Source organism: Hyla sarda, chromosome 3 (genome assembly GCF_029499605.1).
Source record: "Hyla sarda isolate aHylSar1 chromosome 3, aHylSar1.hap1, whole genome shotgun sequence".
NCBI lineage: Eukaryota > Metazoa > Chordata > Amphibia > Anura > Hylidae > Hyla > Hyla sarda.
This window is the reverse complement of record NC_079191.1, coordinates 179,177,142-179,198,840: the sequence shown is the minus strand read 5'-3', so window position 1 is coordinate 179,198,840 and position 21,699 is coordinate 179,177,142. Positions and strand designations below refer to the sequence as shown.

The following is a 21,699-nucleotide window of genomic DNA, read 5'->3' as shown; positions in this document are numbered from 1 at the left end:
AACGGCAAGAAGAAAAATGCCAAGTGAAAACTGCATTTTGCGATTTCCTATTGATTTACAGCGAACATCTGCCCACTGCGTTTTTCAGTAAAAAAAATGATGTGCGACAGATTTGGAAACCAAGCCTTCTACAGCCGGGATCGGAAATAACTCCAGTCCTGGCCATTTACCAGCCTAGATACCATGGTCTGTAGCAACCAAGGCATCTAGGCAGTAAGACAGAGAGGATCACTTCTGTCACCTAATCGTGGGGTACAGTTGGGTTGCCTTGGTGAAGCCCCCTTTGATCATTAATTCTGCAGTTTGTTTGGGAGTTTGAAATAAAATTGGACATTTTTTGAGTCTGTCCACCATAAGAAGTCATTTTTTTGATGTGGTCGTGAGGCATCAAAAATAAAATCCATGAAGACTGCGCTTCACCACCTCAGTCTGTTTGTTCAGCATGTTTAGTAGATCAGTAGGGCCTCTTTCATACTACCGTTGTCACCCTGTAAATTCTTCCGTTATCATCTTCCGTTGGAAAGAGCCATCAAAGAATCCCATTCATGTCAATGGGATTTTTTGAGCATCCATTGTCACCAGTTATAGCCCGTTATGAATGGCATCCATTATTTTAAAGGGACAGAAAACGTTGCATGCACAAATTTTTCTCCCATCAAAAATAACGAATGTTAAAATTTTACCATTGAAGTCTATGGATGACAGATGACCACAAATGACCATCTGTTCTTACCCATTATTTGTATATTTCCTTTATGATCCATTATTGCTATTGAGCATGCTCAGTAAAGCCTCTCAACCAGGAAGGCGAAAAGGGGTGAAAAACTAGCTCATAACGGATAAAATAACGGATCATAACAGAAGGCCAATGTTCGTTATTTTAACAGAATGTCTCTTAAGATAACTGACATTGGCCATCCGTTATGATCCCTTGTGATCAGTTATTTTATCCGATAATGATGAATAAGAAGAGCTCCTGCCTGGGGCACAGGATACGGAAAAGTATCTCCAGACACTGATGGCCTGCTCAGACAGTCAGTACCAAGACAAGCACATCTCAGAAGGTGGGGGATTGGTGGGGCATTGTGGGAGTGGGTTCCCAGCGGTCAGACCCCTCCCTCCCCCCTCCCAACAACTATCCCCTATCCTATGGATACATTTTTAATAAATGGATAACCCCTTTAAAGTAGTACAACATAACAAAAACTATATACACCAGATACCTGTAACAGACCTGACTGCAGAATAAAGAAAAAGTCAATTTTGGCGCACTGTGAATGTAATAAACATAGCACGGACCTCCATAAACAGACCCCCACATATCTGAACCAAATCCACCTGACATGTCCCGGGTTCAGACTGGAGGCAGGGATCTTCTGGTCCTTGTTATAACAGTGACTTTTCCCCCAATCTGAGGAGCACCACAATTGCACAATTCTAGACAGGACAGGGTCCTAACTTATAGCCCACATGATGAGGACCCCTGTAATGTTTATGGGAAGCAACACAAGTTATCAAACAGTGGAAAACATTTCCTCTCTATTCACATGTACAGTAGTATCCATTGCATATTTGAAGCTACAGATTTAAGGCTGTGTTCAGTCATTTAGTTTACATTGAAATCTGAAGCATTAGAGGGTAGCTCCCACCAAGTACTATATAATCTAATATGTCCCTACCTAGTAGTAATCTAGCCCTAACCCCCTACCTGGCTTCAAAAAAATGTTTTAATCGCTTTAATAGAGCAGATTTAGTGCTTCTAAATCTACTCTATAAAGCAGGGCAGGAAGCAGCGCTTCCCAACAGGCGCGACGTCACTGACGCCTTGCTGGGCGCTTGCTTCCGCCCTCACATTGTCTATGCATGAGTGTTATTTATCTAATAGGGTGCCTCCAGCTGTTTCCCAACTACAATTCCCAGCATGCCATGATTGCTATTAGCTGTCAGGCCATGCTGAGAATTGTAGTTGTGAAACAGCTGGAGGCACCCTATTGTTTAGTGTCACAAGAATGCCTCCCGTGAGCGCTACCATCACCGCTAGAGGGGTCCCTGTGCCCACTAGCGGTGTCATAAGAATGCCTCCCGCGAGTGCTACCATCACCGCTAGCGAGGTTCCTGTGCCCACTAGCGGTGTCACAAGAATGCCGAGCACGGCTCTGTTCCCCGTCCCTGTCAGCTCTCAGGGTATGGGAACAGATTTAAAAGCCTCGCGCGCAGCTAACATAGTACTGCGCATGCGCAGTACTACGCAAATAGCGTAGGGCTAACGCCAGACTCCTAGCGCTGAGTACGTTAGCCCTACGCCATTTGCGTAGTGCTGCGCCTGTGCAGTACTATGTTAGCTGCGCGTGAGGCTTTTAAATCTGTTCCTGTACCCTGAGAGCTGACAGGGACGGGGAACAGAGCCACGCTCGGTATTCTTGTGACACCGCTAGTGGGCACAGGGACCCCGCTAGCGGTGATGGTAGCGATCGCGCTCGTGGGCACAGGGACAGGGCCAGTGGAGCTGGCCAATGCGCGCAGCCCCAGCTATCAGCGTGCTTGCTCTCACCTTTTTGATTGACAGGCAGGAGCGAGCACCGCAGTGCCTGAATTTCAACTCATTGCCAGGCTTAAATGAGTCGAAATTCAGTAGTGACGTCACTGCCAAATGCATTCGGCCACTAGGAGGGCGACCCTTAGTGGCCGAATTTAAAAGTGATTTTAAACTTGTTTAAAATAACTTTTTTTTTATTAAAGTATATTAGAGATATGTTGTAGTATTTAAGTACTACAACATATCAATTTTTTTACTTCATGACAGTGCCCATTTAAATTTGCTGCTTTACCTGCTCATCAAATCGGCACAGGATACTGTAAGGGTGCGAAGATTTGTTGCAGAAAGTTCTTTAACCCCTTAACGACCAAGGACGTATATTTACGTTCTTGGCCGGCTCCCGCAATATAACGCGGGGTCACGCGGTGACCCTGTGTCACATTGGGTCGGTCCCTGCATGCAACTGAAGCCGGGACCCGGGGCTAATAGTGCGCCGCAGCCATCGCGTGCTGTGCGCTATTAGCCCTTTAGACCCGGTGTTCAAAGTTGAATGCCATGTTTAAAACGAAAGTAAAAGCTTCCAGGCTGCTCAGTGGGGCTGATCGGGACCACCACAGTGAAAATGCGGTGTCCCGATCAGCTAGGATGCAAGCGGAGGTCCTCTTACCTTCCTCCGGCGCGTCTGATCAGAAATTGATTGCTCCAAGCCTGATATGCTGGCTTGAGCAATCAACCGCTGATAACACTGATCAATGCAAAGCTATGGCTTTGCAGTGATCAGTGTGTGCAGTGTTATAGCCCCCTATGGGAGCTATAACATTGCAAAAAAAAGTGTAAAAAAAAACAGTTAAGAAATGGGATTTAACCCATTCCCTAATAAAAGTTCAAATAACCCCCCTTTTCCCATAAAAACAAACATGTAAATAAATATAAACATATGTGGTATCGCTGCGTACGTAAATGTCCGACCTATAAAAATATATCATTACTTTAACCGCACGGTCAATGGTGTACGCGCAAAAAAAATCCAAAGTCCAAAATAACATTTTTGGTCACTTTTTATATCATGAAATAATTAATAAAAAGCGATCAAAAAGTCTGATCAATACAAAAATGTTACCGCTAAAAACTGCAGATCACGGCGCAAAAAATTAGCCCTCATACCGCCCCATACGCAGTAAAATAAAAAAGTTATAGGGGTCAGAATATGACAATTTTAAACATACATTTTCCTGCATGTATTTATGATTTTTTCCAGAAGTACGACAAAATCAAACCTATAAAAGTAGGGTATCATATTAACTAGAGATGAGCGAACTTACAGTAAATTCGATTCGTCACGAACTTCTCAGCTCAGCAGTTGATGACTTATCCTGCATAAATTAGTTCAGCTGTCAGGTGCGCTGGAAAAGGTGGATACAGTCCTAGGAAAGAGTTTCCTAGGACTGTATCCACCTTTTCCAGCCCAGGGGAGCACCTGAAAGCTGAACTAATTTATGCAGGATAAGTCATCAACTGCTGAGCCGAGAAGTTCGTGACAAATCGAATTTACTGTAAGTTCGCTCATCTCTAATTTTAACCATATGGACCTACAGAATAAAGAACCGGTGTAATTTTTTACCGAAAAATTTACTGCATAGAAACAAAATTGTATTTTTTTTCAATTTCGTCGCACAATTATTTTTTTTCCGTTTCGCCGTAGATTTTTGGGTAAAATGACTAATGTCCCTGCAAAGTAGAATTGGTGGCACAAAAAAATAAGCCATCATATGGATTTTTAGGTGCAAAACTGAAAGTGATTTATGATTTTTAAAAAGTGATGAGGAAACAACGAAAGGGCAAAAAGGGAAAAACCCGTGGTTGTTAAGGGGTTAATTAAACCCCAGCTGGAAATACAAGAGCTGTATTGCAGGAGAAGCCTGGTTATGAACTGCAGGTTACAAGCACAGGGACTTTTAGTAAACATAAGCATCAGGGTTTCACAAAGCCGGGGCTGGAAGGCTGAGGCATGATGGGAGGCGGCCTGGAGAATGTCGGGAAATGTAGTGCTGAGCCCCGATGACTGTCGGGTAATGTGGTCCTCAGCGAATGTCAACTTGGCGTCAAACTAATATCCGGAGTGTGTAAAGCGGGCGGTATGGAGCTGTCCGCTCTGGAGACCGTGTGTGCAGGCTCCAGTATAGCCCTGGCCGGGCTCTTCTACTACTTGTACCGGCAGCAGCAGGCGGCAGTGAGGGGGATAAAGGTGACCACTGTGGCTCCAGCCCATAGCAGTCAGTAATGTCCGCTCTTCTGTCACTGAGTGCTCCTGCTTTTCTGTTCCACAGACAGCTCCTAAGCTCCAGGTGGGCGCAGACCTGAGGACCCTGCTGGAATCCTCCCGGGAGCTGAGCTATGTGGTGCTGCAGGGTGAGTTCCTATGACCTGCACTGAGTTCATCCACGACTCCTCCATAATAACACAGCCCCCCTCACCTCCTGTTCTCACAGGAACAGGACTTCTCTCTGACATATCTCATTGGCTTAAAGGGGTACTCCAGTAGGAAGTTTTTTTTTTTACGCAAACTTTCCCAAGCAACGGGACTTAAAGGAGTAGTCCGGCGCGCACTTTTTTCCTTTTATCCCGTCCGGGCTGCAAAATAAAAGAAAACACACTCTCTTACCTGCCAACGAGCCCCCGGAGCTCTGGTACAAGTGTTCGGTCCCGGGCTGTATTCTTCTTACTTCCTGTTAGCCCGGCACGTTACACGGAGCTTCAGCCTATCACTGGCCGAGGCAGGACATCGCTGCGGACGGTGATGGGCTGAAGCTCCGTGTGACGTGCCGGGCTAACAGGAAGTAAGAAGAATACAGCCCGGGGACCGAACACCTGTACCGAAGTGTACCGGAGCTCCGGGGGCTCGTTGGCAGGTAAGAGAAAGTCTGTTTTCTTTTATTTTGCCGCCCGGATGGGATAAAATGAGAAAAGTGCGCACGGGAGTACTCCTTTAAAGGGGTACTCCACTGCCCGAGCGTTCGGAACATGATTGGTGTCGACTTATGACATCACGGCATGGCCATGACATCACGACCCCCGCAGCCGGCACCCAGAGTTCTGAACAAAATGTTCTGAACACTTGTACAGTGGAGTACCCCTTTAAAAAAATAAACATATACATAAGTTTCTCGTATGTCTTTCTTGAAGGCCTACATTTTATATAGTTTGAGAACCTTGTTATTAAAGGGGTACTCTTGTGGAAAACTTTTTTTTTTTTTTTTTTAATCAACTGGTGCCATAAAGTTATACAGAGTTGTAAATTACTTCTATTAAAAAATCGTAATCCTTCCAGTACTAATTAGCTGCTAAATACTACAGAGGAAAACTTTTCTTTTTGGAACACAGTGCTCTCTGCTGACATCATGACCACAGTGCTCTCTGCTGACATCTCTGTCCATTTTAGGAACTGTCCAGAGCAGCATATGTTTTCTATGGGGATTTTCTCCTACTCTGGACAGTTCCTAAAATGGACAGAGATGTCAGCAGAGAGCACTGTGGTCTTGATGTCAGCAGAGAGCTCTGTGTTCCAAAAAGAAAAGAATTTCCGCAGCTAATAAGTACTGGAAGGATTAAGATTTTTTTAATAGAAGTAATTTACAAATCTGGTTAACTTTCTGCGACCAGTTCATAAAAAAAAAAACTGGAGTACCCCTTTAACATATTATTTATCATAAAAAAGAATGTATTTCATATTTCCAGGGGGGGGGGGAAAAAACAATTTTTCAGTTTTTTTCCAGGCCTTCCCAATCTCTAGTGCTGGGGGTTGATCTGTCAGAGTGCTGCTCAGCCAATCACTGGATAAGGTGGGACTCTGTTGAAGTCAGTGATTGGCTAAGCAGCACTGTGATGCAACAGGGAGGAGAGCTCAGCTGGGGTTGGTGGACTATGTGTCATAGTGCCCCTGAGTGGCAATGTGACACCACAACCGTCAGCACCATGAAGAGGAGTGGACTGGCAGCAAGGAAGAGTAGGGAGGTATGTACATATTTATATTTTTGAAGTGCCCCAGCCTGGGCATCTTTGTAGGGAAAAAAAACAAAAAAAAACTTGCTGCCCAAGTACCCCAATAAAGAGTATTCTTATTATCATAAATGATTCCCTATCTACATGATAGGGATAACTACTGAATTGAAGGGGGGAGGGGCGTCAAACTCCTTGGACCCCACCACTCCCGATAACGATAGCCAAATGCTCAGTGATTGAAGGGTGAGGCAGTGCAAATGTTCAGACCACACTCCATTGGTTCTCTATGGGGGAGCGCTGACTGGACTTCCACTCCATAAACTCAATGGATGTTTTGTCCTTCATGATCTGGATTGGGAGGGGTCACAGCATTCGGACCCCCCATTTATCTGTTAGATATCCTGTGGAAAGGGGGTGATTTTTGATAATGGGAATGCCTCTTTAAAATTGCATCATTTTGTTTTCAGGGTTAAACACTTGGGGGGGGGGAGATTTATCAAGACCTGTGAATAACAAGTGGTGCAGTTGCCCATAGCAACCAATCATATTGCTTTTCCCATTCTAATTGGTTACTATGGGCAACTGCACCACTCTTCCTCTACACAGGTTTTCATAAATCTCGTCCTTGGTAAAAGAGTAAAACACAATTGACAACATTGGAGCTGCTGTATGAAAAGTGTTTAACCTGTTAAGGACGTACAGGTACGCCCTTGCGTCCTGGTACTTAACTCCTTAAAGGGGTACTCCAGTGGTTAAGATTTCGGCTATATTGCATCTTCTTTTAATATTCATGTTTTTTGCAATTGACATGTATTATATGTTTGTGTAGCTTGTGTCTTTTTTTCTTACCTGTTTGTGGGCCAGGAAGTTCTGTAGTTCTGTGTTGGATCTCTTACTGTTGTCCACATGCTAGTATTAGGCTGTGGACAACGTCATGTTTTTTTTCTCTCTGTATGACAGAGATAGGCCACGCCCCCTTATCTCCCCCTCCTGGTGGTCACAGGTGTGCATGAGAGCAAGAAGCTCCTACATATCTCCTCATCTCCCCTCCCCCCCTGCTTTGTCTTGTGAGGAAGCAGGTCTGCACTGAAAGAAGACAGAGAAGATGTATGTGAAGGGATAACAAGGTGCACGGGCTGGGGATGTATAGACTGCAGGGGAATAGATCTCGAACTGGGGATGATTTCTATGTGTGAAGGGGGGGGGGGGGTACTCCTGAATGACACATGCTGGGAGTTGTAGTCCCTGTTGTGTGTGTGTATGCTAGTGTTTACAAACCAGTCTGCCTCCAGCTTTATCAAAACTACAACTCCCAGCATGCCTGAACAGACTTTGGGCATGCTGGGAGTTGTAGTTTTGCAACAGCTGGAGGCACACTGGTTGGGAAACACTGTCCTAGCCTATTCAGCATACACCATGTTACACCAGTGTTTCCAAACCAGTGTGCCTCCAGCTGTTGTAAAACTACAACTCCCAGCATTCCCTGACAGCCTTTGAGCATGCTGGGAGTTGTAGTTTTGCAACAGTTGGAGGCACACTGATTGGGAAACACTGGCCTAGCCTATTCAGTATATTACAAACAAAGTGCATTGTTTCCCAACCAGGGTGTCTTCAGCTGTATCAAAACTACAACTCCCAGCATGCCCAGACAGCTTTTGGCTGTCCGGGCATGCTGGTAGTAGTAGTTTTGCAACACCTGGAGGCACCCTGGTTGGGAAACACTGGTGTATGCCCTATAGAGGTGTGGTGAACTACAACCCCCAGGAGACTACAGAGGCAGCATGCTGGTGTTATACCACAGACTGAAGGCTCCTGAATGACACATGCTGAGAGTTGTAGTCCCTTTTGTGTGTGTGTATGACAGTGTATCCTAACCAAGGATGATTATATTAGTGTGCTGTGTATAAGGGGCTGACCCGGGAAAATAGTAGGATGGGTAAAGGGTGGAACAAACAAACAAACAAAAAAAAAAAAGGAGCCGCCCCAAACCAGCAAGGCATGTGGCATGCTGGGATTTGTAGTTTTCAGCACAGCAAGAAACAGGAAATAGAAGCAAAGATAGGAAAACAAAGTGGGGGATAAAAAGACAACAAAGAACAGAAAGAGAGTCGCCTAAACAACAAGAATAGAAATGAAAAAAAAAACAAATAGGGTAAGTCAAAAACGGAAAAACACGTTGACCACCGGAGTACCCCTTTAAGGACTCAGCCCATTTTCACCTTAAAGGTCTATTCACACGTACAGTATCCTGCGCAGATTTGATGCGCAGGATTTCAAGCTGTGTTCAGTTTACATTAAAATCTGCAGCAGAAAATCCTGCACATCAAATCTGCGCAGAATACTGTATGTGTGAATAGACCCTAAGGACCCTAACAATCTTCGTTTTTTCCTCATCTTCAAAAAATCATAACACATTCAATTTTACAGACCCATATAAGGACTTGTTTTTTTGTGTCATCAATTGTACTTTGTAATGACATTACAGTAACCCCCGACATGCGATGGCCCCGACATATGATCAAATCGACATACGATGGCCTCTCAGAGGCCATCGCATGTCGATGTCAGCATCGTCATACGATGCTTTTATATGTCGGGGCCATCGCATTAACTGCTATCTGACAGCGCAAAATGCTTAAGCTGCTGTCGGATAGCAGTTTCAGCATCCCGGACAGGTTCACTTACCTATCCTCGCTGCTCCGGGTCCACTTCACAATCCTCCGGCGTCTTCTGCTTCTTCTCCGGGGTCCGGGCCTCGCTTTCCGGTGTCGTTATTACGTCGCTGTGCACGCCGCAACGTAATAACGTCACCAGAAAGCGAGGCCCGGATCCCGAAGAAGACGCCGGAGCAGCGGGACAGCATCGGGAGCGGTGAGGACGCGGTCCGGAGCGGCGGGGACAGGTGAATATTAAATGCACTTTTTACATTGCACGAATTCCTCAACATACGATGGATTCGACAAACCAGAGGTCGTTTGGAACAAATTACCATCGTATGTTGAGGGACCACTGTACTTATTTTATAACATAATCTGCGGCGGAAAAAAAAAAAAAGAATTGTGGGGTGGAATGAAAAAAAAACACGCCAGTTTGCAACTTTTTAGGGCTTCCGTTTTTACGCAGTGCACTTTTTGGTAAAAATTACACATTATATTTATTCTGTAGGTTCATACGGTTACAGGGATACCCAATTTATGTAGGTTGTATTTATTTTTCTACTTTAAAAAAATCATAACTACATGCACCAAAATTAGTATGTTTAAAATTGTCATCTTCTGACCCCTATAACTTTTTATTTTTCCACCTAGGGGCTATATGAGGGCTCATTCTTTGCGCTATGGTCTGTAGTTTTTATCGGTACCATTTTTGTTTGGATGGGACTTTTTGATCGCATTTTATAAATTTTTTTATGGTATATGAAGTGACCAAAAATTTTGCTAACCTTATATTTTAATAGTTCGGACATTTACGCACGTGTCGATACCACATATGATTATAATTTTTTTTATTGCGTTATTTTATTTAAAAAATAGGAAAAGGGGGGTGATTCAAACTTTTATTAGGGGGGCTTATTCAGGCATGGAGCAGTAGATCGCCGATCGGATGAGGAGGAGGCAGGGGAGGATCCTCCCGTCATCCAGTAAGCTGATCGGGACATTACAATTCTGTCGCGATAGACCCAATCAGCTCCGCTGAGCTGCTGGGATAGTTTTACTTTCAGTTTATACGCCGAGATCAACTTTGATTGCGGAGTCTAAAGGGCTAATGACGGGCATTGACCGTGGGTCATTGCTGCCTGTAGCAACCAGGACCCACGGGTTTTAACCTGCTCTCCGCTCGTTAGAACGGTTTAACCTCGTTAGTGGGACTCAGGATGTACAGGTCCTGTATTCCCTGCGTCCTTAAGTGGTTAAAGGAAATTTGTCACCAGTGTCACTTGCACTAACCTGTCGGTACCGACAGGTAGTGCAGGTGACGATGATAACGGTACTTACCTTGTCCCGTTCCGTGGAGGGGATTTCCGATAATCTTGGCCATTAGCTCCAGCTCCAGGCATCCGACTAGGGGCAAGGGTGGGGCTTAGTGATGTCGCAGCGGGACCCAGCAGAGAGCAGCAGCGATGACGTCATTAAGCTCCGCCCATGCCCCAAGGCGCTGCTGCTCTCTGCTGGGTCTCGCAGCAGCAGTGGTGTCACTAAGCTCCGCCGGTGCCCGGAGCTGGAGCTAACAGACAAGATTACCAGAGATCCCCGCCACGGAGTGGGACAAGGGGAGTATCGTTGTCATCAGTGTCACCTGCACTATCTGTTGGTACCGACAGGTTAGTGCAGGTGACACTGGTGACCGATTTCCTTTAAGGACATTGCTGTAATGGACAGCACTCGCTTCAGAACAGTGAGTGTCAGCTACTTTGAGTAGCCGGACACTCACTGTTAATGACAGGCAGCGCTGATCCCGCTGCTGCCGGTCATTAACCCTTTAGACGCCATGATCAGTGCCGATCACAGAGCCTAAAGTGAAACTAAAAATCTCTGGTAGCTCAGAGGGGCTCACGGAAGCTAAAGCGGCGTGAGCTAAAACGGCGGTGAAGGGTCCCTTTACCTGCCTCCTGCTGCCTATTGCCGACTCACTGATGTAACCTGGCTTAGCCAGGCTATATCAGTGGATTGCTGATCAAAGTAACTGCATTCTAATATTGCATATCAAAGTCCACTATAGGGACTTAAAAAGGTTTTTAAAAAGTTACTAAAATTATATAAAACTCCCTCCCGTAATAAAAATTTCATTTTTACAAAAGCAGAAAAAGAAAAAAAGTTAACACATTTGGTATCGCGGCGTGCGTAAATGTCTTAACTGTTAAAATATAATGTTCATGATCCCACACGATAAACAGCGTAAACGTATACCAATATACCAAAAATACAGATTTTTAATCACCTCATATATCATTTAAAAAATTATAAAAAGCGATCAGAAAGTCACATCAAAGCATAAGGAGTGCAATAGCAAAAATTTATTTTATTGACAGTGCTCATTTAAGGGGTTAAAAAAACAGCAACTGCTGACTAAGGGTGCGTTCCCACACGGCGTATACGCAGCGTATTTCACGCTGCGCAAAATCTACGGCAACAGCGGGAAATCCGCTGCGTATTCCTTGCTCACTATACACACAGGGCTTTCCGACAGCAGCCCTGTGTGTGCAGTGAGTTTTGAAGGCGGAGCCACGCACATGGCCCCGCCTCTAAAACTCACTACAAGCATAGGGCTGCCGCCGGAAAGCCCTGTGTGTATAGTGAGCAAGGAATACGCAGCGTATTTACCGCTGCTGCCGTAAATTTTGCGCAGCGTGAAATACACTGCGTATATGCCGTGTGGGAAAGCACCCTAAACATGCATAATCATTGCTGAAATTCCCTAATAAATAGTGCCATCATGATGCAGCCACAGATAATTGCAGTAAGAGTGGCAGCTATAGCAGCCACAACTTTATTTTTTGTCCAGCCACATTGTCTGAGGGCTTATTTTTTTGCAGAATGAGCTGTACTTTTTATTGGTACCATTTTTGTGATTAATGCTACCTTTTTGATCTTTTTTTTATTCCACGTTTTGAATCAAAATTTTCATTTTTTTGCATTTTTGTTTAGTTTTTTTTTATGGCGTTCACTGTGCGGGATAAATACCATTTATTGTTTTATTGAACAATTCATTACGGACGTGGCAATACCTATTATGTTTTTTGGGGGGTGATAATATAGGGTTTTATTGGGAAAGGGGCATTTATTTTTTATTTTTTTTTACAATTTATTTATTTAAAATCTTTTTTCTTTTTTTACTTTTCACTTTTATAGGTTATTCTATGCTGCAGTGCATCTGTACTGCAGTACAGTATAACTGTCAACCCTACACTGACATGCAACCTGTGCGATCCAGCCTAGGGCTGGACCTCACAGGCTGCCGTACTACCTGACAACGAGCCTTCTGCTACCTGACAACCAGCGGGATCCCGTGATCGCATTACGGGATCGTTGTTGGTGAACAGGGCAACCCCTTCCCTCTCTCAACCCCATAGATTCCGTGATCAGGACTGATCATGGCATCTATGGGGTTAATACTTCCGATACTGTCGCGATCTCGGCAGCTGCGGTGGGTCCCTGGCTGTGATTGACAGCCGGGTCCTGCCGCCAATCTACAGCGCGTCACGCTGAGCAGGATATCGACAGGACGTATACATATGTCCAGTTGCCCAAACTAGCTAGCAACTGGGACATATGCATATGTTATAGGGCGTGAAGGGGTTAAGAGTGAATTGTAGTTTTATTTTTTTTTTTTTTTTTTTTTCACAGTATTTACTATTGTTACTTGTTTTTGGCACTTTATCTTACATTATGCTTTTTTTTTTTTTTTTTTTTGTTTTTTTTAAACACATTCTCTGAACTGTCAAATTTTCCAGATCTCAAATTCACCACATTTCATGTGGAAACATTAGTAAATGTTTAGTTTCATTTTTCGAAAATGTCGTTTTTTTTTTTTTAGTTTTTTTGTAGACATGCCCCTTTTTTCAAAATTAAACATGTGGTATCATCACATGCGTGAATGTCCAAACTATAAAAATATAATGTTGATTAAACCGCAAGGTCAATGGCGTATACATAAACAAATACCAAAGTCACGAATTGTGTATTATTGGTCACTTAAAACTTGTATAAAAAGTGATCAAAAAGTCCATATAAACAAATGGTACCAATAAATACTACATATCACAGCGCAAAAAATGAGCCCACCCCGTATGCGTAAAAATAAAAAAGTTATAGGGGTCAGAAGATGACAATTTGAAACCTACAAATTTTCCTACAAAAAAACAAAATAAAAACATACCGTATATACTCGAGTATAAGCCGACCCGAGTATAAGCAGAGACCCCTAATTTCAACCCAAAATCCCAGGAAAAGTTATTGACTCGAGTATAAGCCTAGGGTGGGAAATACATCATCCCCCCCTGTCATCATCCAGACCCGTCATTAACATCCTCATCATCATCACCGCCTGTCATCATCCAGACCCTCATCATCATCACCTGTCATCATCCCCTTGTCATCATCCCACACATCCCCCCTTCATCATCCCCTTGTTATCATCCCCACCCCACTTCCTCATCCCCTTGTAATCATCCCACACCCCCCCTTCATCATCCCCACCCCCCCACCCCTTCATCATCCTCTTGTCATCATCCCACACCCCCCCTTCATCATCCTCTTCTCATCATCCGCCCTCAGTGGTCTTCAACCTGCGGACCTCCAGAGGTTTCAAAACTACAACTCCCACCAAGCCTGGGCAGCCATCGGCTCGGCGCTGGTCCGGTCCTGCAGGGCTGTCCGGAGAGGAGGTGGTCCGGTGGGATAGTGGTTCCGGGCTGCTATCTTCACCGGGGGCGCCTCTTCTCCGCGCTTCCGGCCCGGAATAGAGGCGTTGCCTTGACAATGACGCAGAAGTACGTTGGCAATGAACGTACCTCTGCGTCGTTGTCAAGGCAACGTGACTATTCTGGGGCCGGGCCCGAAGCGCTTAGAAGAGGCCTCCCCGGTGAAGATAGCAGCCCGGAACCACTATCCCACCGGACGACCTCCTCTCCGGACAGCCCTGCAGCACCGGACCAGCGCCGAGCGGAGGTGAGTACTGTACAGAACTAAAGGGGGGTGAGAGGGGGCTGGATGATGTCGAAGGCCGCAGTGGTCTTCAACCTGCGGACCTCCGGAGGTTTCAAAACTACAACTCCCAGCAAGCCCGGACAGCCGATGGCTGCCCGGGCTTGCTGGGAGTTGAAGTTTTGAAACCTCTGGAGGTCCGCAGGTTGAAGACCACTGCGGGTGGAGAGTTCACTCGAGTATAAGCCGAGGGGGGTGTTTTCAGCACGAAAAATCGTGCTGAAAAACTCGGCTTATACTCGAGTATATACGGTATAATTTGAGTATAATTTAAATCTTATGGACCTACAGAATAAAGATAACATTTCATTTTTACTGAAAAGTGCACTGCTTAGAAACAAAAGCCCCCAGAAGTTACAAAATTACATGACCAATGCCCCACAAATAATTATTTTTCTGTTTCACAGTAGATTTGTTAGTGAAATGGTTGATATTGTTACAAAGTAAAACTGTTGATGCAAAAAGTAGGCCCTTACATGGGTCTGTAGGTGAAAAATTGAGTGTTATGATTTTTAGAAGAAAGCAAAAATACTTAAAAAAGAAATCCTAAAAGGGGCACTCCGGTGGGAATTTTTTTCTTCAAATCAACCGATGCTAGAAAGTTTAACACAGATGTTAATTACTTCTGTTTTAAAATCTTAAAAAGTACCTGTCACCAAATAAACTTTTCTAAACTAACTCAGGCTATTTTCCCTAACTACTCCTAAAACCTCTTCCACCCTTAATTTTTTTTAGAGCTTTAAAAAGCCTCTATTTCATACCTTTTATTCTTGCTCACATCTCCCAGCAGGAGAATGTGGGCGTTTCCCAGCAGGCATAACATCACTGAAGCCTGCTGGGGGAACACTTCTGCCCTCACATCTTTGCAGAGCTTTCATTGAGGCTCTGTGCAGCTTTCATTGAGGCTCTGTGCAGCTTTCATTGAGGCTCTGTGAAGCTTTCAGTGAGGCTCTGTGCAGCTGTTAATCAAGCTCAATGCATAGAGAAGGATTTCCTGAGTTTGGTCTCCTGCCAGGGAACAGAACAGAGCCACCTAAGCAGGTACTCTTTAAGCCTTTCAGTACTTATCAGCTGCTGTATACTACAGAGAAAGTTGTGTAGTTCTTACAGTCTGACCACAAGCTCTCTGCTGCCACCGCTGTCTGTGTCAGGAACTGTCCAAAGCAAGAGAGATTTGCAATGGGGATTTGCTCATGCTCTGGACAATTCCTGACTCAGACAGAGGTGACAACACAAGGCACTGTGGTCAGACTGCAAAGAACTACATAACTTTCTGGAAGGATTAAAGCGAAACTGTCCTGAAGAATATGCTTGAGAAACTGCACACACTGTGCACAGTTGATTGACAGCCAGGGTGCACGGGCTGCTTTTTGGGGGATGTGTGCATTCCTTGCCACCGGCGACTGTTATGTGCTGTGGGCCAGACCTTACCCTGTGTGCAGATTGCCCTGATTGCTGATCAGTGATTTATTAATGATCAGAATTTTTGGGGTGCAGGCATTTTTCCCCCCACTTTTTTTTGTGGACACTTTTGTGTGTGTCAACAGCAACTGTTCTGCACTGTGTGGCCGCACTACCAACAACCCTAAAAAAAGCGAAAAGAAAGTGCTGACCAGTAATAAAGCACTGATCAGCAAGTACTACACCTACACTACACACTGATACATTTATACATTTAAACCCACATACCCCCCCCTTATAAGATTAAAATGGCCCATAGACTTTTTTGGTGGAAGAATAATACGCCATTCCTGCCTTTTAAGACTGCCAATTAGGGATACCGGTGATGATGAGCCCCCCAAGAAGGCGGCACCACAAGGCAATGCCAGTAGAGGCCCCCCAACTAATATCCCTGTCCCCATAACAGTTTTCCCTGTACAATTTTCCCTGTCCCCCATATAGGTGACCCCATCTGGATCCTAGTTCCAGATGGTTATGAGCCACTGAATACTAAGTTTGTTGGCCGCCCAGGAATCCGCCCAACAGTTTGTGGCTCAGTACCCCAATGCTTTTTTGGATAGGCCCCCATCAATGCAGTAAATCCAGTGGCCGCCATTGTGCCGGGTGCAGAAATATACGTGTCACAAGTCGACCCTTAAGTCGCATGTGAGGAGGACTTTCCTCCGGTAGACCCCGTTCATGCAAGACCCTCTCAATCTCTGCAACGATCAGCCACCCCTGTGCAAATCCCTAATTTAGGCCTCAAATTAGCATGGAGTCCTCTCACTCTTGAGCTCTGTCGTATTTCAGGGCAACAGTTCACGTATGGGGTATTTCTGTAGTTGGGAGAAATTGTTACTTATTTTGGGTGGGGCTTTTCTCCTTTTACCCCTTTTGAAAATGAAAAATTGGGGGCTACACCAGCATGTTTGTATAAAAAAAAAATCAATTTTTTTACACTAACATGCTGCTGTTGTCCCATATTTTTTATTTCCACAAGTGGTAAAAGGAGAAAAAGCCCTCAAAAATAAGTAATGCAATTTCTCTTGAGTACAGAAATACCCCATATGTGAACATAAAGTGCTCAGCGGGCGCACAACATAGCTCAGGAGTGAGAGTGCACTATGTACATTTAAGGCATAAACTGGATTTTTGCACAGGAGTGGCTGATCACTGAAGAGATTCTAACATAAATGCTAAAAAGAAAAAATACCCACATGTTACCCCATTTTGGAAACTACATCCCTCAAGGAATTTAACATGGGGTGCAGTGAGCATTTAGACCCCACAGGTGTCTGACAGATTTTTGGAACAGTGGGTCGTGAATATGAAAAATGTTACTTGTGTGGTCTAAATGCACACTGCACCCCTTGTTACATTCCTTGATGAGTATAATTTCCTAAATGATGTCACGTGTGGGGGGTTTCCACTGTCCGGGAACCATGGGAGATTTGTAAATGCGATATGGCCCCCGACTTCTATTGAAGCCCAAATCCTCTCTCTAAAAGCTCAATGTCGCTCCTCCCCTTCTGAGCTCTGCCGTCCGCCCACACAGCGCGTTACTTCCACATATTCCATACTCTGGAGAAATTGGTTTACAAATTTTGGGGGACTTCTCCTTTTACCCCTTGTGAAATAAAAAAAAAAAAAATGGAGTTTAACAAGCATTTTTGTGTAGAAAAAAAAAAATTCATTTTCACAGGCCACTATTCTAAAATTATGTCAAACACCTGTGGGGTGTAAATACTTACTGCACCCCTTATTACATTCTTTTAGGTGTGTAGTTTCCAAAATGGAGTCACGTGTGTGGGGTTTACACTGCCTGGGCACCATTGGGGCTTTGTAAATGCAGCATGGCCCCCAAATTTTCTATTCTAAAGCCAAATGGCTCCCTACCGTGTGTTCGCACAGCACTTTACGCCCACATATGAGGTACTTCATACTTGGGAGAAATTTGGTAACACATTTTGGTGGGCTTTTTCACCTTTTACCCCACGTGAAAATGAAAAATTGGCGTTACACCAGCATTTTAGTGTAAAAATTTTAATTGTTTCATTTTCATGGACCACTGTTCCAAAATTGTGTCAAGCCCCTGCACCCCTGATTACATTCCTTGAGGGGTGTAATTTCCAAAATGGAGTCACATGTGGGGGGTTTATGTGGTGTCGGGTGAGGGTAATGCAATTAACCTTTTCGTGATGCCAGGGCACCGTTAGCCTATACCCTGTCCGAGGTTGAGACAGCGTAGGGCAAGCATGTCAAACTCAAAGGCTAACATGGGCCAAAAAAACAAGGTTTAAGTTTATGTGGGCCGCATCCAAAAAAGGACGTAGTAACGCCCGCCCTTGAATTCTGGGAGCGTGACATGAGCGACAGTCAATACTAGGCCCCCAGATTAGGTTGGCAGTACAGTTCCCCCACATTAGGTTGGCAGTACAGTTCCCCCACATTAGGTTGGCAGTACAGTTCCCCCACATTAGGTTGGCAGTACAGTTCCCCCACATTAGGTTGGCAGTACAGTTCCCCCACATTAGGTTGGCAGTACAGTTCCCCCACATTAGGTTGGCAGTACAGTTCCCCCACATTAGGTTGGCAGTACAGTTCCCCCACATTAGGTTGGCAGTACAGTTCCCCCACAGTAGGTTGGCAGTACAGTTCCCCCACAGTAGGTTGGCAGTACAGTTCCCCCACAGTAGGTTGGCAGTACAGTTCCCCCACAGTAGGTTGGCAGTACAGTTCCCCCACAGTAGGTTGGCAGTACAGTTCCCCCACAGTAGGTTGGCAGTACAGTTCCCCCACAGTAGGTTGGCAGTACAGTTCCCCCACAGTAGGTTGGCAGTACAGTTCCCCCACAGTAGGTTGGCAGTACAGTTCCCCCACAGTAGGTTGGCAGTACAGTTCCCCCACAGTAGGTTGGCAGTACAGTTCCCCCACAGTAGGTTGGCAGTACAGTTCCCCCACAGTAGGTTGGCAGTACAGTTCCCCCACAGTAGGTTGGCAGTACAGTTCCCCCACAGTAGGTTGGCAGTACAGTTCCCCCACAGTAGGTTGGCAGTACAGTTCCCCCACAGTAGGTTGGCAGTACAGTTCCCCCACAGTAGGTTGGCAGTACAGTTCCCCCACAGTAGGTTGGCAGTACAGTTCCCCCACAGTAGGTTGGCAGTACAGTTCCCCCACAGTAGGTTGGCAGTACAGTTCCCCCACAGTAGGTTGGCAGTACAGTTCCCCCACAGTAGGTTGGCAGTACAGTTCCCCCACAGTAGGTTGGCAGTACAGTTCCCCCACAGTAGGTTGGCAGTACAGTTCCCCCACAGTAGGTTGGCAGTACAGTTCCCCCACAGTAGGTTGGCAGTACAGTTCCCCCACAGTAGGTTGGCAGTACAGTTCCCCCACAGTAGGTTGGCAGTACAGTTCCCCCACAGTAGGTTGGCAGTACAGTTCCCCCACAGTAGGTTGGCAGTACAGTTCCCCCACAGTAGGTTGGCAGTACAGTTCCCCCACAGTAGGTTGGCAGTACAGTTCCCCCACAGTAGGTTGGCAGTACAGTTCCCCCACAGTAGGTTGGCAGTACAGTTCCCCCACAGTAGGTTGGCAGTACAGTTCCCCCACAGTAGGTTGGCAGTACAGTTCCCCCACAGTAGGTTGGCAGTACAGTTCCCCCACAGTAGGTTGGCAGTACAGTTCCCCCACAGTAGGTTGGCAGTACAGTTCCCCCACAGTAGGTTGGCAGTACAGTTCCCCCACAGTAGGTTGGCAGTACAGTTCCCCCACAGTAGGTTGGCAGTACAGTTCCCCCACAGTAGGTTGGCAGTACAGTTCCCCCACAGTAGGTTGGCAGTACAGTTCCCCCACAGTAGGTTGGCAGTACAGTTCCCCCACAGTAGGTTGGCAGTACAGTTCCCCCACAGTAGGTTGGCAGTACAGTTCCCCCACAGTAGGTTGGCAGTACAGTTCCCCCACAGTAGGTTGGCAGTACAGTTCCCCCACAGTAGGTTGGCAGTACAGTTCCCCCACAGTAGGTTGGCAGTACAGTTCCCCCACAGTAGGTTGGCAGTACAGTTCCCCCACAGTAGGTTGGCAGTACAGTTCCCCCACAGTAGGTTGGCAGTACAGTTCCCCCACAGTAGGTTGGCAGTACAGTTCCCCCACAGTAGGTTGGCAGTACAGTTCCCCCACAGTAGGTTGGCAGTACAGTTCCCCCACATTAGGTTGGCAGTACAGTTCCCCCACATTAGGTTGGCAGTACAGTTCCCCCACCTCATTAGGTTGGCAGTACAGTTCCCCCACCTCATTAGGTTGGCAGTACAGTTGCCCCCCCCCTCATTAGGTTGGCAGTACAGTTGCCCCCCCCCATTAGGTTGGCAGTATAGTTCCCCCCCCCCCCAAATTAGGTTGGCAGTATAGTCCCCCCCCCCCAAATTAGGTTGGCAGTATAGTTTCCCCCCACCCCCCCCAATTAGTTTGGCAGTATAGTCCCCCCCCCAATTAGGTTGGCAGTACAGTTCCCCCCAATTAGGTTGGCAGTACAGTTCCCCCCACATTAGGTTGGCAGTACAGTTGCCCCCCCTCATTAGGTTGGCAGTACAGTTGCCCCCCCCCCTCATTAGGTTGGCAGTACAGTTGCCCCCCCCCCCCTCATTAGGTTGGCAGTACAGTTGCCCCCCCCATTAGGTTGGCAGTACAGTTGCCCCCCCCCATTAGGTTGGCAGTACAGTTGCCCCCCCACATTAGGTTGGCAGTACAGTTGCCCCCCCACATTAGGTTGGCAGTACAGTTGCCCCCCCACATTAGGTTGGCAGTACAGTTGCCCCCCCCTCATTAGGTTGGCAGTACAGTTGCCCCCCCCCTCATTAGGTTGGCAGTACAGTTGCCCCCCCCCCATTAGGTTGGCAGTATAGTTCCCCCCCCCCCCCAAATTAGGTTGGCAGTATAGTCCCCCCCCCCCCCAAATTAGGTTGGCAGTATAGTTTCCCCCCACCCCCCCCCAATTAGTTTGGCAGTATAGTCCCCCCCCCCAATTAGGTTGGCAGTACAGTTCCCCCCAATTAGGTTGGCAGTACAGTTCCCCCCACATTAGGTTGGCAGTACAGTTGCCCCCCCTCATTAGGTTGGCAGTACAGTTGCCCCCCCCCCTCATTAGGTTGGCAGTACAGTTGCCCCCCCCCCCCCTCATTAGGTTGGCAGTACAGTTGCCCCCCCCATTAGGTTGGCAGTACAGTTGCCCCCCCCCCATTAGGTTGGCAGTACAGTTCCCCCCCCCCCCAATTAGGTTGGCAGTATAGTCCCCCCCCCAATTAGGTTGGCAGTATAGGCCCCCCCAATTAGTTTGGCAGTATAGTTCCCCCCCCCCCAAATTAGGTTGGCAGTATAGTTTCCCCCCCCCAAATTAGGTTGGCAGTATAGTTTCCCCCCACCCCCCCCAATTAGTTTGGCAGTATAGTCCCCCCCCCCCAATTAGGTTGGCAGTATAGTTTCCCCCCCCCCCCAATTAGGTTGGCAGTATAGTTTCCCCCCCCCCAATTAGGTTGGCAGTATAGTTCCCCCCCCCCCCAATTAGGTTGGCAGTATAGTCCCCCCCCCCCCCCCAATTAGTTTGGCAGTATAGTGCCCCCCCCTCCCCCAATTAGTTTGGCAGTATAGTTTCCCCCCACCCCCCCCCAATTAGTTTGGCAGTATAGTTCCCCCCCCCAATTAGGTTGGCAGTATAGTTCCCCCCCAATTAGGTTGGCAGTATAGTTCCCCCCCCCCAATTAGGTTGGCAGTATAGTTTCCCCCCCCCAATTAGGTTGGCAGTATAGTTTCTCCCCCCCCCCCCCCCCAATTAGGTTGGCAGTATAGTTTCTCCCCCCCCCAAATTAGGTTGGCAGTATAGTTCCCCCCCCCCCCCATTAGGTTGGCAGTATAGTTCCCCCCCCCCATTAGGTTGGCAGTATAGCTTCCCCCCCCCATTAGGTTGGCAGTATAGCTTCCCCCCCCCCCATTAGGTTTGCAGTATAGTTCCCCCCCATTAGGTTGGCAGTA

General features: G+C 46.5%; 1 protein-coding gene across 3 annotated transcripts in view; it reads left to right on the top strand.

Moving 5' to 3' along the window:
• The first annotated feature begins 931 nt into the window (after window positions 1–931).
• The window catches only part of LOC130361935 (mitochondrial ubiquitin ligase activator of nfkb 1-A-like), a 41,209-nt gene continuing 20,441 nt past the window's right edge, over window positions 932–21,699 (top strand). The window contains exons 1-2 of one of the 3 annotated variants that reach the window (XM_056565650.1): window positions 4,553–4,781; window positions 4,864–4,945. In XM_056565650.1, the coding sequence (XP_056421625.1) occupies window positions 4,674–4,781; window positions 4,864–4,945 (190 nt within the window). In that variant the 5' untranslated portion in view covers window positions 4,553–4,673. Of the gene's footprint in view, window positions 1,065–4,552; window positions 4,782–4,863; window positions 4,946–21,699 lie in introns of those variants that run through there. The other 2 variants (XM_056565648.1, XM_056565649.1) reach the window with 2 other exon arrangements.